General features: G+C 33.3%; 2 protein-coding genes across 2 annotated transcripts in view; both read left to right on the top strand.

Moving 5' to 3' along the window:
• LOC108551037 (Organic anion transporting polypeptide 30B) overlaps positions 1-9052 on the top strand; it is a 128717-nt gene extending 119665 nt beyond the window's left edge. The window contains exons 5-16 of the mRNA XM_017905036.1: positions 1-27; positions 1767-1872; positions 4113-4329; positions 4444-4587; positions 5168-5383; positions 5464-5571; positions 5652-5885; positions 6036-6578; positions 6836-7025; positions 7110-7298; positions 7388-7539; positions 7806-9052. The exon at positions 1-27 is cut by the window's left edge and continues 2 nt beyond it. Of these exons, the coding sequence (XP_017760525.1) occupies positions 1-27; positions 1767-1872; positions 4113-4329; positions 4444-4587; positions 5168-5383; positions 5464-5571; positions 5652-5885; positions 6036-6578; positions 6836-7025; positions 7110-7298; positions 7388-7539; positions 7806-8104 (2425 nt within the window). The 3' untranslated portion in view covers positions 8105-9052. The remainder of the gene's footprint in view (positions 28-1766; positions 1873-4112; positions 4330-4443; positions 4588-5167; positions 5384-5463; positions 5572-5651; positions 5886-6035; positions 6579-6835; positions 7026-7109; positions 7299-7387; positions 7540-7805) is intronic.
• Positions 9053-14544: 5492 nt separating this feature from the next.
• Positions 14545-17641, top strand: part of LOC108551034 (protein tyrosine phosphatase type IVA 1) — a 107806-nt gene continuing 104709 nt past the window's right edge. Inside the window, exon 1 of the mRNA XM_017905030.1 lies at positions 14545-14659. The gene's annotated coding sequence lies outside the window, so the exon portion shown is untranslated. The remainder of the gene's footprint in view (positions 14660-17641) is intronic.

The following is a 17641-nucleotide window of genomic DNA, read 5'->3' as shown; positions in this document are numbered from 1 at the left end:
GAATCCCAGTGCTTCCATGGTGGACAGGTAAACCTGGCACGATTATCATTCCTTCAATTAACAAAAAGAAAAAAGAAAACAAAAATATTGTAATTAAATCAAGGCCTGCAACTAACATCTAGATCTATATTATACTTCCGCCTGATCAGTCGTCTTCTTTAATCCTTTAACTGTAATACTCAAGGTTGACATAAGATTACCCTCTTGGAGACACTAATGCTATTTTCTACGCTCTAATTTTGCATGTAATTGCACACGAAATAAAATGTTGGGAAAGCCAAACAGACGCGAGGCCCGAGGGCCGGATTTCCTTTTAAGAGCGACGCTAGCGATGAACGAAGAATTTATTTTAAATAAGGAATTGAAGTGTCGCCAAGTAGGTTGTAGACTCTTGAGAAGCTAGCAAGCTGTAAAATCCAACAGATGAATGCTTCTTTGAGATCCAAAATAACGGTGAATTAGCTGAGATAGATGTTGATTACTGAGGCAAAATTCTGCAAAAACTTGAAATTTGTGGAAAGACAGTTAAATAGTATATAAATTATTAAATAGTGTAATAGTGTCATAAGATATTAGAGAGTACAGAGGAAGCTGAGGTCAATGATCATGTATGTTGTAGTCAAATACTTAAATCTATTGATAGCCAAGGTAGTTAATAGATACTAGTTTCATTAAAGGTTTTTCATTAATCAATTATCAACTAGTTTGTTCTTGAAATAATCAAATGTGTTTCATAATACTAATATTAACTAAAAGCCTGTTGAAGGTTGGATGTTGCTCTAATTATTAATTCGTCCTATGAGTAATGTGTTAATTTTTTTCTTCTTTAGGTAAGAATAAATTATCTGTAAATAATTAATTAATAATGTAATTATACCATATTTTTTTATTATTCTTTATCCTTCATCAGATGGTCCTACTTATAAGGTATATTACTTTAATTCTTGCAGGTTTACACATGTTGAAAATCACTAATTTTGCCATTTAATACATAAGGGAATCCACAAAAATAATGTGCTGTTTATTATGTTAAACTTGTAAATAAAAGCAAACTTACAAAACAAACAAAATATTATTTATCTGGAATGGTGAATATCAGGAGTTGCATTAGGAATATTGCATCAGTGATGCAATATGTATTCTTCATTTTTAGATCTATCATACAGGAAGCAAAAATGAAAGTTAGATGAGGAAAATATAACACATATATTTCTATATTATGTACAACTCTTACAATCAGTTCATATCACTGAACAAATATATGTTACCACATTTAATATTTTGTAAATATTCAAAGTATTCAAAACTTATATTGATAAAAAAGCTTTGTCAGAACAAATGGAAAGCTAGCTGGAAAGCTTTAGTTTTGACATATACGAATGTAAACTACTAAATACTATAAATTTTTCTTTTTTGAACACTAACAACTGTTATGTTGTTACAGTACTATGAACAAGTTATGATAAAGAATTAAAACTGTAACCAACAGTTCATAGTCTACAAAAGTAAACTACCCAGTCAGTAACTTTTCAGTAATCCATTTGTTCTCATTGTCTGTTATTCCAAGCTTCCAAATTCCCTTCATCCATATCTTTTCCACTTCCAAAATAACACCAAGAGTTTCTTCACACTCTGTGTGCAGCAGTTAAAGGATTAATCGAGTCGTACACGTGCTTGTCGTCTCGTTCGTTCGCTCTGTACCAAAATATCCAAGAGACATCACGAAGGATTCTTAAAGCGTTTTTCTTGTTGACATGGCGATGCAGGACAGAGAAGGAAAGGGCACAAACTCCACCATTTAATCCGGATTCGAAGGACTGTGGAATCCTGAGCTGCAGGCCGGCCTTTATACAAAGATTCGCTGGAATAAAGGTTAGTTTACATTACTATATTTGCACTTCTTCCTGTCAGATTACACTGACATATAGGTATCCTGATTTACTTAAGCAATTCGTTTATGCCGAGATCGTTGGTCGACTTAGTCACATATATGGCATACACGGATGTGCCAAACAGTCACCATTCGAAAGGATACGACATTGAAATGCTGCTGACATTCCGTGAAAGGTTTAAGTCATCGCAATGGAACATAACGTGGCAACGTCACCGTCGTCATTTGATATCATTTGATCGTTCCCTTTTGCGACACTGTAATTTTATCGGATTTATCGCTGCCTCGTGCGAAAAGCAGCTTAGCTCAGTTGTCTGGCAGAGGTCGTGATAAAAAGGTTATAGGAACTTTTAGAGCTGTCTGGGTATTTGAAATATGCAGGCAGATGGCGCAGCAGAGATGGCGCGGCAGGCGATGATATCTTTAAAGGATAAATTTGAACTTTCGTAGAAGAATTTGAAAACTTCCAAATATTAGATTATAAAGATTTGGAAATATTTTATAAAATTTTTTTATTATTAATATTAAACCTTAAAAAAATTAGTTTTTGAAATATATCTATGTAAATTATTGTTATTATTATTGTTTAACAGAAAGGTAAAATTTATGCAAATACAGTGACCTTCAAAAATAAAAATCTTTAGATAGGAATAAAGAATTTTGTTAATAGAGATACTTTACCCTTGCTTGAAGGTTTTTAATTTTTGATTTATCAGATACGTCGATTATCAGCAAAACGTTTTATCCTGTTCCCATCATCGTTAATGCAGCGTTTTACCTTCGTTAGTTAAAATGCACTCAAGGGTACAATGGTGGAATCGATAAAGTTTCTGCTTATCTAATCGGGTTTTATCGTTTTATCGCAACAAGGATGTATGAAAGAATCGATACTATCAGGAACACGTATCTATCAATTTTACATGATAACAGGTCCTTTTGTTTCGATTCAGCTAATATACTATTTTTTACTAAATCGTTAAGTTTTTCCATTTCTAATATAAATTTTTTTTACAAAAAAATATAATATCTATAAATAAGCAGTCTTTATATTTTACTATTTCTTAATTTTCACATGTGATGGTTACTTTGTTATGTACAATAATTCATCCTTTGCATCAAATTAATATATTATACGTAAATGGAAATATTATATAACAGTACTTGACGTGGATTTAATTTGAGAATTTTTTTTTTATAAATCAATTGATCTGCTGAGATTTGTAATTTTTGTTTAAATATTTGTTTTTTTATTAAAAATTATTTCGTGTATAAATAAAATACGATATGATACTTGAAAAAAAAAAATTAACGTATACCTTAGAAGAACTATGAATTGTTCTTTAAGTATGAATTAGTGTACAACACAGAGTCATATACACTGAGGTAATCTTAAATGCACATGTCCTTCAAACAATGTAGAATAATTGTGATTTCTTCGATCGTATTACAACCTTCAAGTTTACAGTGTGTAAATTTTCTATAACCGAAAAATAAATTGCGTATCAGCCTTAAGTGCTGTTTTTCTGTTACCTGAAACATATATCAGTAAGGTAGTAAAAATGATCATAATAAAATCATAATTACATTTTATTTTCTAATAATATAATCGTGTTACTTTCGAAAGTAATAAAAATAGCGCTATGAACTTTGAAAAAAAAAGAAGAAATAAGTAATCTATATTAAAAGGTTAAAAAATGCTAATGGAACCACTCAAAAAAAAAAAAATAATTAAACAATTTTTTCTTCTAAACTTATTCTTTCAGTACATAAAATATATAAAATAAAAGTTTTATGGCAATAAAATGATTAATTCCAAAAAATCATATTCCGCCATGTTGTTTTCACGATTCTAAAACCTCTTCTAATTTTTGAGATATTTATAGTAACAAAGAATATAGATATCATTAAACAACTGAACATTGCATAAAATTTCCCATTTTTAAAAGAGATAGTCTTATTCGAGACACTTCCAAAAAAATTATTTTCATAATATCAAGTGATCAACAAATTTGTCATCGGTATTTTTAATCTACATGTATGCACAAATGGCTAAAACATGGTACCAAACTACGCAATAGCCACTAACTACGAAATAGTTCGAGACTTAGAACGCCAAACGTAACAAAGAACACATATGAATTCACACTTACACTCGTCATCAACGGCTCAAGGTTTAATTAACATACGTTAACGAATTATTTTTTTCCCATGATTTTTACAGGTGTTTGTGTTCCTCCTGTCGTTTCTCGTCACACTGCAACAAGCACTTAGTTCAGGTTACATAAATTCTGTGATCACGACCATAGAGAAAAGGTTCGAAATCCCGTCCAGCCTTTCAGGCGTCATTGCTAGCTCCTATGAAATTGGAAATGTCATCACTGTCATCTTTGTCAGCTATCTTGGTAGCCGCAGACATATACCTGTGTGGATAGCGATTGGTAAGTGGATAAAAATGCCGAACAATGTTCATTTCCGTGTAAGAATTATCAGTGAATTATTTCGAAATATTTTTTACTGTTTCGTTATTTTAATTATCGTTGTTATTATTTTAGGCGCTGTCATAATGGGACTGGGATCGATGATCTTTATGGTGCCGCACTTCACAGCTGAACCCAATTTGATGACGGCTGCGAACAACTCCAGTTCAGACAACATTTGTCGTGGAGTTTCGTTACGCGAGCAAGACATGGGATTGGGTAAATGTTTCATGAATTGTGCGATGAAGAGTAATGTACTTGGAGAAGTACGGATTTCGTTGGCTACTTACTAATAATTGTTTAAATATAGAGTTATGAACCTGGTTGTTACAGGAATATTACTGTATAAGATAGATTTTTAAGACATAATTTGGTTTTGGGAATATTTGTAAAGAACTATTGTATTAGAAATTATGTTGTTGTTATATTGTTCCTTAATTCCTTTACAAATTATGCGTTTTTAAAAAGGCATTACAGATTTTGTATATACAAGTTGATTCATAACTTTTTGTATTCAATCTACTATTTTCTTAACAGGTATCTTTATTCTTTGAAATTTGTTAAAACACCTCTCAATTATGAAGCAGATTAAAATTGTTTTCGAATATTTCTTGGCATTATACATTTTATAAAAATATAATTTCAATAAAAAGAAACCTGAGAGATATTTAATATAGATTATAAAATTGTACATTTTATGTTTGCTTAAGTATTAACGAAATCCATATTTTTATTTCACTAATATCTTGGTAAAGAAAAATTATTTAGCAAAGAAACTAAAAGGGTTCTTTCGTCATAGGTCGTTTATCGTCTGGATTATCATCTCCACCTTTAGCACCACACAACAATTTAAGAGGTGATAATTGCATTCAGGGATCTCCATCTACTGCTGGTCCTGTTATGTTATTTGTACTTGCTCAGTTATTATTAGGCTGTGGTGGTTCCCCTTTATTTACTCTCGGTACTACTTATATAGATGATCATGTACGACCAGAAAGTGCTTCTTTATATATTGGTAAATAAATATATTATTTTGAAATATTTGAAATTTAACATGGGAGGTTATTTATGAAGTAATTTTATTTATTTCTTCAGGTTGTATGTATAGTATGGCAGCTTTTGGACCAGTTTTAGGTTTCCTTCTTGGAGCTTATCTATTATCATTTCATATGGATTCCTTTTCTGGAACAATCATCAGTATAGGTAATTAAGTAAATCCAATCAGATTTTATTTGGTTGTAAATTATGAAGTACTTAATAAAATAAAATTGAATTTTTTGCAGATCCAGGAGATCACAGATGGGTGGGCATGTGGTGGGGTGGATTCCTACTTTGTGGTTTGCTGCTTATTCTAGTGGCAATTCCGTTCTTCAGTTTTCCTAAAACTTTACAACGGGAAAAAGAGAAAATACGAATTATCGAAAAAAATAAATCGTCATCGCAAAAAGAAAAGGAACCATGCAAAGAGCCAAAAAAGGAAAAACTTGATGATAGTGGTTACGGTAAAGATGTAAAAGGTAAATACTTAACATTTTAAGTATTAATTCTTAACTTAATACTAACAGAAATGTTTATTTATCAGTACAATAAAAGTACTTTTATTAAATATTATAAATTATTAAAAGTATATATTTTTATATAAATATGATATATTTTTCTTTCTTTAGATATTCCCAGGAGCATGTGGAGATTGGTGTGCAATCCAGTATACGTCGTAACATGTTTAGGAGCTTGCATGGAATTAGTAATCGTTTCCGGATTTGTGGTTTTTCTACCCAAGTATCTGGAGACTCAATTCAGCCTGGGAAAAAGTCAAGCCAGTGTATTCACCGGCTCTATAGCGATACCAGGTGCCTGCATCGGAATCTTTTTTGGCGGATGTTTGCTCAAACGTTTAGAATTAAGACCCAAAGGTGCGGTTCAGTTCGTTCTCGTTTCGAACATCATATGCCTGGTGTGCTATGGTCTCCTCTTTTTCCTCGGTTGCGACAACGTAAAAATGGCTGGGACCACTATACCGTACTTTAACAGCAGCACAAAGGGTCCGGAGCCCTTTCAAGTAAATCTCACTGCCGCATGCAACTTTGGTTGCGAATGTCGAATGACAGATGTCGAGCCAGTCTGTGGAAACAACGGTCTCACATATTTTAGCCCTTGTCATGCAGGTTGCACTGCCTTCAGTTCCAAATCGAATTTCACTAATTGTGCATGTAAGTGTGAATTTTTTCTGTTTGCAAGTATAAGTTTTTAGTAACTTAACATTTTCAAAATGAAAGTAAATGTCTTCTAATATATATTTACATATGTGTCATATATTTAAATTAGAATATTTTTATGTAATGTATAACAATATCAAAGTTTCTTGTATAAGAAATGTTAAAACAGTGTAGTAATAGCAAGAGTTTTATTTGTTGATTTATATTGTATTATAATAGGTGATTCTTTAATGTGTGTATTTGTGTTTTAGGTATACACGGTAACTTAACAATGTTGGCTCCGGCAGCTCCAGAATTCGCAGAAGTGACAGTAGTGCCAGTAGCTACAGCTGGTCCATGCACTTCGCCATGTAGGACTATATTCCCGTTCTTAATTTTACTTTTTTTTATGACATTTATTGTTGCTATCACTCAGATGCCTCTATTAATGATAGTGTTACGGTAAATTTAATTTTTGTATTGTTTGTATATCATTAACCAAATTATGTATTATTAAATACATTCAAATTTTTGCTTTTCATACAGATCAGTCTCAGAAGAAGAAAGATCATTTGCTTTAGGCATGCAGTTTGTAATCTTTAGGCTGTTCGGTTACATACCTGCTCCTATTTTATTTGGTAATTTAATTGATTCTACGTGCTTACTTTGGAAAAGCACTTGTGGAGAAAAAGGCGGACGATGTCTACTTTACGACATTGAACAATTTAGATACAGGTACAATAACTCAACTATTAATACCCAATTTCACATCAAATTTTACAAATATTTCCAAACAACAAAGTTATATTTTTAATGTGTTTCAGATATGTTGGTCTTTGTGCTGGCATTAAGATTTTAGCTTTGGCACTGTTCCTCATTGACTGGTGGTTAGTTAGAAGGAGAAGACAGATGGAAGATCAAGCGCCATCTTTCACCGTTAATGAATTCGTAGGGTCAATTATCAGCCTTGACAAATGTATGTATATTTAAAATTAATATATTTATATCTTACACGATTACTTGATCTTATAAAACTTATATTTTGAAATCGCAAAAATTAAGACTAACATTATAATAAAAAAGGAGAAGGTAGAAACAGAATATTTTAATTGCGTTTCAAGACATTGTTGAACATTATTTATAACATTTTCATGACTTAATGTCTACATATTCTTGGCATTAAATTATTTTAGTAACTTTGATGTGATCGTTAAACTTCACAATACGTGTACTTATTTTTAGTATTCGAAGAAAGACCGCATCATCACAGCGCGGGAGAAGGAGACGGCACTACGCCGAATTCCGAATTACCTACGCCGTCATCAATTTCATCACCCACGGAGCCTACGAAATCGACAAACCTAGAAGAAACTGGCTCATCGAATCAGACACAGGATTCGACTGAAACAGGGAATCGTTCGAAAAACGCATTGGATGTCGACGTTCCCGATACAAGGCAAGCGCCACTTGCTATGGAAGAACCGGATACAGAAGTCAAACCGTTGACTGGTAAAACGGATAAACTTGTACGGAACGTTTAATGTTTAACTCGTATTAGAGGCTATGCAATTGAATTATATCAAAAAGGTGATAAAGTGAGTCTGTGGCAAATTGTTTTGAGGTCGCAGGTAAACTAATACAATATATAGAAAGAAATAACGTGTACAACATATGTGCATTATTGATTTGTGCAATCCTAAAAAAGTGGTAAATGGGGGAAAGTGTTAGAAATGACTTTGAATAAAAGTGAGAAGGGGTAATCTGTATACATACATATATGGTGCTAATATACTTTTTTAAAGAGATCGAAAGACAAAGAATTATCTTATATCGTTCCGTATATTGTCAGATACAAATTTAAATTCTGTTGAAGATATAAGTAAATTTTACACACACACGCAATTATATATTCTTGAATACAGGTGAGTCGAAAATATTTTTACAATGATTATATTTACGTGAAGAATATCGTTTATCGTACGAAATGATTTGCCACAGGTTTGTCTCGACGGTTTGGCTATTTTTAGGAACTAATATCACTAGAATGTACATTTTTACGGTGATGCGATATATATGTCAATAAATAGGAATGTAATAGGTGAAAAATGTTTAGGCTCGTTTCAGACAGACATCTTATAACTTGATCTAAAAGATTTTCTTTGTCTGAAACGAGTTTTTCTTTCCCAATGGGAAACGAGCCTTGCGCAGTTTAAGGAAAAAGGGAAAAGGAAAAAAAAAATAGGAAAAAGGAAGAAAGGCCAACAAGGACAAAACTGTAAATATAAAAATTCCTGCCTTAAGAAATACAAGACTAGACAAACGTATATTTAAAGATAATTAATTAAGTGATAGAGTTAACGATCTATAATGAATATCATTATAATTGCAGATCGAGAGCTGCGATTTATTTTATAACTAGTGGTTAGGCTTTCTCAGAAATAAAAAAAAAAGTAGTCAATTTAACGTAGTAATGTAAAGGAAAAAAAAAACACCCAAAAAACAAACGGATGAAGATTACTAGTTGATTCGTTTCTCAAATTATTTTAACACTTTGCAATAGCATACATTTTATTCCTTTTTTCTTTTCTTTTTGTTTCTGCAAAAACCGAACTATATTATCAAAAAAAGAATCACGCTTTTAATGAAGCGGCACCTTGATCTCTAATGTTTTTTCTTCTAAATACTACTGTATCAGCGACATACTATTTTAAGAGCTTTCAGAGAGAACATTAGCGATAACTACTAAAAAAGAAAGAAAACAAAAAAATGGAAGCGTTCGTGCGATTTTTCGTCGTGATGCGTGCGTTACTCTTGTCCTATTCTATATAGAATGAATTATGAAATGAATTATGCTTCCAAGCAATGAAAGAAAAACAGAAAGCTATAGATTTTCGTTAACGAATGCCGATGAAATAAAATGGTAAGTCAATTGGGATTAATTGTGTAACACTTTTAGGAATGTCTCGGACAAGTTCTGGCTTATTACACATCATTTAACTCACTCGTTGTTAGAGAGAAGTCTACTTGTTGTTTTGTACCTGAAAGCTTTTCGTATCCAATTTCGATGTAACAAAAGAGAGAAAAAGTAAGAGAAAGAAGACAAAAGGAAAGAAAGAAAGAAATATATAAAACTCACTCAGGAAAAGAAATTTTATAGGGTGTTTAAAGCACTTTTACCACAATCGAAGGAAAGCTATAAGTAAGACACGAATATGAATATCTATCAGTGCAAAATAAAAAAAAAAAATCCTAGCGTAAGAAGTGAATAAACGAAAATGGGAAAGATATAAAGTTACTCCTATCAGCTCAATTTCTTTTAAAGTGATGAATCAAGGGGAAAGGAAGTAATTAAGGAGATTTTACAAACAAAAAAAGAAAAAAAACATTTTAACAAATAACGAGGATGTTATATAGGGACAACAACGCCGTTTGCACGAACCGATAATTTGAAACTGTTTTCCTATCGCTTCGGGTACGAAACCGTTCTACATATGCTTCAGTAAAATGCAACTTAAAATGAAGAAATAAATAATTGAATGATATAGCGTTAATTTTACACAGTCTCGAAAATGGAACTATTATGCTGACGTTGTCACAGCATTTACTTACGTTAATACAGACACACTTACCTATGTACGATATATCTCGCACGCTGTTTGGCCCGTCACTGTCAATTTTTCGAAGTGTAGTTACACGCTACCTATATATACATACATATATTATATTTTAGAGGCAATTTTGATGTTTGCGAACCGTTGAGCCGTCTGCAAAGTCAATCGTTCGAGACATTCTCGAGGCCGTGATGATCTCTCTCCTAACTACGATTAATTATTGCGAAGCACTTACGTATAACTATACCTACTTTGTGATATGAATCTCTCTGTCGAACGATGGACTTTGTCGGACGTGTCTCTCGTCTACATGAGGATTACAAACAAAAAGGAAAAAAAGTGCTGTGAATAGAAAGAAACGAAAACGACGAATAAGATGGAAAAGAAAGAGGTTATGAAGTGAAAGAAAAAGAGAAAAAGTGTGCAAAGGAAAAAGTTAGAAAGAAAGGTTACATACGTCGAATCAAATTCAGTTCAATTTACACGTTTCGTCGAGAATGAAAGATGCGAGATTGTTAAGAGGAAAAAATAAATAACTGCATCCACCGAGACGCTGCAACTGTACATAGGGGAAATATAATAGTTAGAGCGATTTATAACGAGAAATCGAGAAGAAAATAACACGTGGTTACGCGTATTATAATTATATATACAATTTAATAGGATTTTACGGTGGTCGCCGTCGACACGACGACGTTCTGTTTCTAATGTAAAACGCGTCGTTTTGTATGGTTTATGGCAAACGTTTTCAATGAAACGAACGATTTCGAATGCGCGACCCGCACAATTTTTCCATCGTGTTACTTAAATATTTTTACGGAAGCCTTTCTCGTATACCGTTTTACGATAAATCATATCCTTAGATTATTTTATTTCTATATATAATTTTATATTTGTATTTTTTTTTTTTTTTTTTTTTTTTCCTTTGGTTGATTTATTTCGAATTTCGTTCCGATATTTATCGTGGATCTGATTTGTCGTCACGAATTTATTCTTACATTTATTATATCGTTATTGTTATTATTATTAATATTATCATTACTATTATGTTGTAATTATCACCGCGCTTTTACTATCTACCACTAGTATACTCATTGTTAGTTAGGTTAGTATAATTTTATTTCGTAGCGAATGTTTCTTTTAACCGATTGGTCGTACGACTATATTTGCTGTATGTAACACATTCCCAAGCTATATACTTTATTAAAGTTAAATAAAGGAAAAACGGTGAGAAAAAGTGGTATCGTAGGAAGAAAACGTTTTAAGTATTAGGTAGGAAGTTCTAATATAGCGACGAGAATTAAATTAAAAGAATGTTGTGTACATAGATATTGATTATTATAATAATTAATATAAACTGCTTATAGATGTAATGTATTTTTTGTAGGGACCATAATGTATAAGCAGAACAATATGAGGACGATTTTTGTTTTTTTATTCCTTTTTCTTTCTTCGAACGATTCTTGAATGGTGATATGCGAATGTGAGTCGACGGTTCTAGGTAAGGTCTGTGAAAAGGGGAAAAAAAAAAAAAAAAAAAAAAAAAATAAATGAAATAAGAGCAATATATGTTTGCTAGCGAGATGAAAATTCGAAGAGAAATCTTCGTGTATTACGAGTTCAGAGATAAATATAATACAAAAGCTCATGAAAAAATTTAAATATATACGCGATTTCGAATGATGTTTCGGAATAATGAGAGTACGTTTAAAGATCTCGAAACGCGTTCGATGGATGGAAAGAATGTTATGACAAAGTTCGTTTTTGTGAAGCTCGCAGAAAAGATTTTGTTGCGTGCTTTATGATTCTAACAGCAAATGGAACCTTTTCTGAGAGCGTCATGGTTAATAGCAAAGGTTAAGGCTCGAAAATTGCCGAGTGTTGTAGCATGTTTGAGGTTAGTTGACTGCTGAAGGCCATACAAAAAGAAATTGTGTTTGTTTATATTATTATACTATTTTTGTCCACATGCTCCATATTTGTCGTTCATCTTTCTATGACTTATGTCATAGCTATGTTTTAAGATATTTGCGACTTCCAGCAAAATATTTAGATTTATAAAATTACACAGCAGTATTTACTTGTAAAAAGAATTTAATTATATATTCTTTCATTTTCTTCTTTTCACTTGTTGTAGACACTTTACAATATATTTTATTTTAGCGTTACTATTAATTGGAATCTTTTATTTTTATTCTACAAGATATTAACATGATTAATAACAAATTGATTGTATCTTGACAGGGAAAGTGATCTGAAGCAGCCAATTGATCTCAACCGAGCTATGCAAAGATACAAAGCACTAGAAATTGTAAAATAAAAGAAAAGGGAACGGAGGAAGAATTACATGTGTAGTTGTAAAAAAAGGTGGTCTCGAAATAGCAGAAGAGTTTGTTCGATAAAGCGTCAGTGACTTTTGAAAGCATTTTAGCCTGATTCCAGCAGTTTGTACGTGTTAATGCGATGCCATTTCATACTATACACACATACATATGTACACGGTGCACACAACAACCCACCCTCTTCCCCACACATACACCATACGTTAATTTGTTATGATTATCATATATTAGACGAATTCTTATATCACGGCAGAAGATTGCTTGAATTTAGTCGCGCAGTGAGCAAAATCACTTAATCTATGCATTCGGCCATCTTAAAAAGAAAAAAAAGAAAAAAACAATAAAAATCCGCCATTTTGATACGCTGATCATAATGGGAAAACGATTTCGACGCAACCGACTTCGTAATTGCGAAACGGTATGAACACTTAAAATAATATTGCCTTAAAAAACGAAAGATTAAAAAAACGTAATTCATAAGGAACGCTCTGACGATGGTACAAGTGGCAAAAGTATATATATAATTTTAAACCCCTATGATAGAGAATATATCGTGCGTGCGCGGTTGAAAAATGCTGTTTTTCTCGAGATAAACCTTCTGTTTCATATCAGACACCGAATCTCTTCCTTGGGTATGGAACGAATACAGATCGTGAATCGTATTAGAATTTTAATAATTTCGTTTTACGTTTCACTAGGAGGCAGAAAGACTGCGATACTAAATGAAAATTATTATCGGAAATCGTCTTTTCCTCTGCTCGTCGAAACTTAATTTTTTTTCCTCTCAGAAGTAAGGCACAAACAATGTATTTACAATGAATAAATGTTTTGAAACCTGTTAAACCTATGCTTATTTTTTATTGAGTTACATAGTGGTACATCAGGTCCTTGACATTTTTTTTCTCTAATAATGTTTCAAATATAATTATAATTATTGTTAAAATGTTTATTGCTTATTTTTTTATAAAAGTTTTGGTAGGAAAATCAAATATATTTAATAAATTTTTAATACAAAGAAATATTTATTATTTCAAGTGAGTATATTTTTATTCATAATATTGTTACAGAATCTACAATTTCTATTTACCTCACTTTTTGTTTTCACTTTTATTATAAAATTGTTATAAAACTAATAATGTTATTTTAGAAATACATTTAATACATTTTGTAAAAATGTTCAAATTATTATACATTGTCTTACTTTAAGTGACAGACACTAATTATTATTGACCATGAATATATTTTAATAAGTACGTTACAAATGAAACCAGTACATTGAATTACTTCGTTTAACAGTATAATAATTTCATAGAAATGATATATAATTACCGGAATAATATAGCACTTTTTGCTATTTCTATAAATAGCTATTTAATATAAATTTTTTCCTATAATTAAACTGTAGAATTTGTTAATGTAAGTGATCTGTGTTTGGAATATATATTAAACGAGATACAAAAATAAAAACATTACTTAAAATGTGTCTCGTAATAGCAATTTTCTTCTCATAATACTCTTGATAAAACTTGTAGTTTCTTCGAAACCACATAATTAGATACACTTTCCGCGAATGACCTGCAGCGCTAAATAAAAGTAACCGCACGCTGGCACGTGTCGCCGATGAATAATAATTATCTGAGGTTGCCAAGCGCAAGTTTTCAACAGCACAATTGCACTTCAATGGTGTTCATCTTTAAAAGTTATCTCACTATATAAAAATCACTACACTTGCAACATTGAGTCATAGACTGAAATCTACCTAGAAGCCGAAATACATAGTGACCAAATAGTACAACATAATAAATAATTTTACACAATCAAATACACTCGCCATGTGTACAAATCGATAAAAAGGAAAACAAAACCAAGGTAATATTGCTCATTATTGTTAAATGAAGAATTATCAATCGAATCGTTTAGCGAACATTTGAATATAGCGCCATACAACTGGCTGACCAATCGCGCGATAGGACCACTGTGGCCACCTCGCGGCCTTCTTCCGCCATTTCCGTCAGTTGTCCACAAGCTTTTCTAGCGTTCGGACGTATAAAAGTATTCGGTGTTTTGTGTCACCTACGGAGTCGCGTTTTCGCTAACGAACGCCCCACCGTACCTTCCATATTCAATGTGTATGGCGATTCAGGTGAGTGTTCAAAGGCCACAGCTATTCCGAAAGAGATCCCAGCACAATTTCACGGGATGTGTTACGCGTGTACGCGCCAGTGTCTTCCTGACGGCGAAAAGTCGATCGTTGCATTTACGGCCGCCGTGTACGCGCGCGTGTGTCCCTCGTTTCGCTGCGTGCTTCCCTTCGTGTATACTATATTCGCGTTACGTGTGATGCTCGGTTGCGTGTGAGTGCGCGCGCGCCTTTGTACGTGTACGATTCGCCCGACCCTATCCACGCTCTTTTACACGCATCGAAATACGTGTGTAACGCGGACGACGAACTCTGGCGTCCCGTCGAAAGCCGCCGCCACCGTAGTCTGCCTGCCTGCCCCGTTTGCCTACTCGTATCCCTTCGTTTCGAAATAATCTCTCCGCGGGGCTCCGGTGTGCGTGAAAAGAACGTGTCCTTTTACGATCCACCTTAAGTCGATTCGCTCTGGAAGCGACCTCGCCGCATTGTTCAACGGCGTCGAGCCATGAATTCCTAGAGCAATTCCGGAGGACACGGCATGCCATGCGCCGAAAGCCTTTAACTACGATGGAGTAGTAGATCTACATTCTTTCTCTCGTTCGAGCTTGGACGCTCTTTGTAAACACGTTCTGTTAGCCAAGTCCGAGTGACAGGCAGCCGAGGTCGGCGGCAAGAGCGGCCGAAGGCACGCTCGTGTGACACGCAGATTGCACGCCAGGGGCACGCGTGCTTCTGTTTTGCCTCGTGTACGCTGACCAGCGAGCGATCCACACGATGATCGATCGCGGGCACACCCGTCTTCTCGACATGAAAAAATTGAATCGCGTTCGGCCAGCCCGCGCTGTCTGCCGTCCTGCTACTCAGGAGCAGGTCGACGTTATTGTTTCTTTCCGCGCGAATTAAGATGGCAGAAACTCGTGTGTGACCAGGTTCACGCGTGTAGTCAGACAAAGGGAGGGAACTGGATGCATGCGTTACGATGTGCGTGCGATCAGCATCGAATGCTCCTTGTGTGATTTCTGTCTGTATTGTGCCGCGACGGTAATCGTGAATTCGTTTTCAACTGTGTGAAGGCAGCCACCGTTCTCGCGCTGCCGCTTGCATGTGACTCGTTACTTTTGACCGGCCGCTGAACGGAAGTCACTACGCTGATCGAATGTCTTTTAAAGAAGATCTTTTCGTACTTTTAACTGTAAGTTATGTTAATTGTTCTTGGTTTTTTTTCTCTTTATTTATATATATCATTTCTCCTCGAATGGGCAATGGTATTTTAAGCGGTAGAAGTTCACTGGGAAATGTAGTGTGTGAAAATAGATTATAGGTTAAGTCGGTAAAGAGATGGGTTAAGTAGTATTGCGTAAAGCTTCGCGTTGTTTGTGTTGGCGTATCGGTCGCTTTGAAATTATCACGTTGACCAATCTTGTAGTTTTACGCCATTCTTGAAATTGTACACATATTGACTCACGTTGCACCATTGTTGCACGTAGCGAATTTATGCTTTATTCCGACTACTTCCTGTTCCTTCCATATTACCGATAACGTGTTCAAAAATGACTCCATGTGCAATAGGTTTATTTCTCATTTGGATGTTAGGGAGAAATATTGTAAAATATTTATGTTTCGAGTCACGTTTTAGATATTGACTCGATTCGAAAAAAGAATTTAACACTCTGAAAAATACAACGTTCGGTTTTCGACCAACAATTGTGTTAATAAATTAGAATGCATTTATGATCCGTCACGCGTTCCATCGACGTCAAGTGACGTCAAATAACGCAAGGTCATGCGTGCATCTTCGAGTCGCTTGGTAATTTATTAATTTGTAGTTATTTCAAATAGTCACTTGCTGTCGTCATAATGCGAATTTTTTATCGATATTTTCTTTCCCGATTTGCACTTCCGTTTCTTTTTATTCTTACCCGATAAACCATGTTTTAGGTTAGATTTTCTCATTCAAATATTTTTCTTTATTTTAGTCGCAAAAGGAAAATGGTCGAAGGAAACTGTTCGTATTAAAAGTGTATATTTTTTCGGTGAATGATAATTTATTCTACGGTCAAAATGATTGATGTCTGGTGATTAACTTGGATTATTTTAAAATATTTAATTTCGGGTCTGAAAAATAATTTGCATAATTACTTTAAAAATGTTTTACTATCTTAATTCCTTAATTATTTTAAAAATAAATAGTAAAATATATTTATATTTTTTTAAAAGGATAGTATTTTTGTCGCGACTATCCTTGGAGTTTCAAGGTCATCGTGTTTTTATACTCAATAATTTTTATTATCGAAGTACTTGAATTAGAATATGAAAAAATAACTAAATATTTCGAAATTGCCTGCTTTCACGTGGGATTTATTTCGTTACCCTTTGTAACTCGTCGATTGGCATTAATTTAGTTTTAACAATCGCTGTTGACCATATGCCACGCGCATGCTCTTAAAGTCATATAATGTGATCACTGTAATTGTTGAATGCCTATGGGCGGTTTCCGCCATGAATGAATGATTCGTCGACCATATACTGGGTGATCTATATAACACAATCACTCATATATTTAACTTTTATATACAACTTGTTAATTTTATATATTATTTAATTATTAATTTATTTATTATTAAATTATTAATTATTAATTTAATTATTAACAATATTTATAATGCATACATTATTTTATTTTAATTTATATATTAGAATATAAATTTAATAATTATTCATGTTAGCACTCATGCGTGTTTTACATTATTTTTTCTTTCTCTTTTTTCTTTTTCTTTTTTTCTTTTCTTTTTATTCTTTTATACAAATAAAATTAACCCCTTCCCGTAGTTTGACGAGTCTGACGCGTGACGAGGATTTTGGTCCAAACATGAATATCATGAGCAAGACTCGCGACCAGAAAGTCGGCCCAAACGTAAACATCACGAACCAGTCTCGCGGACATATCACACGTATTTACATTTCGGTTCGTATTGCGACTGTTTT

Source organism: Eufriesea mexicana, unplaced genomic scaffold (genome assembly GCF_001483705.2).
Source record: "Eufriesea mexicana isolate 0111107269 unplaced genomic scaffold, ASM148370v2 scaffold3615, whole genome shotgun sequence".
In the NCBI taxonomy this organism is placed as follows: Eukaryota; Metazoa; Arthropoda; class Insecta; order Hymenoptera; family Apidae; genus Eufriesea; species Eufriesea mexicana.
This window is presented reverse-complemented; position numbering and strand designations above follow the sequence as displayed.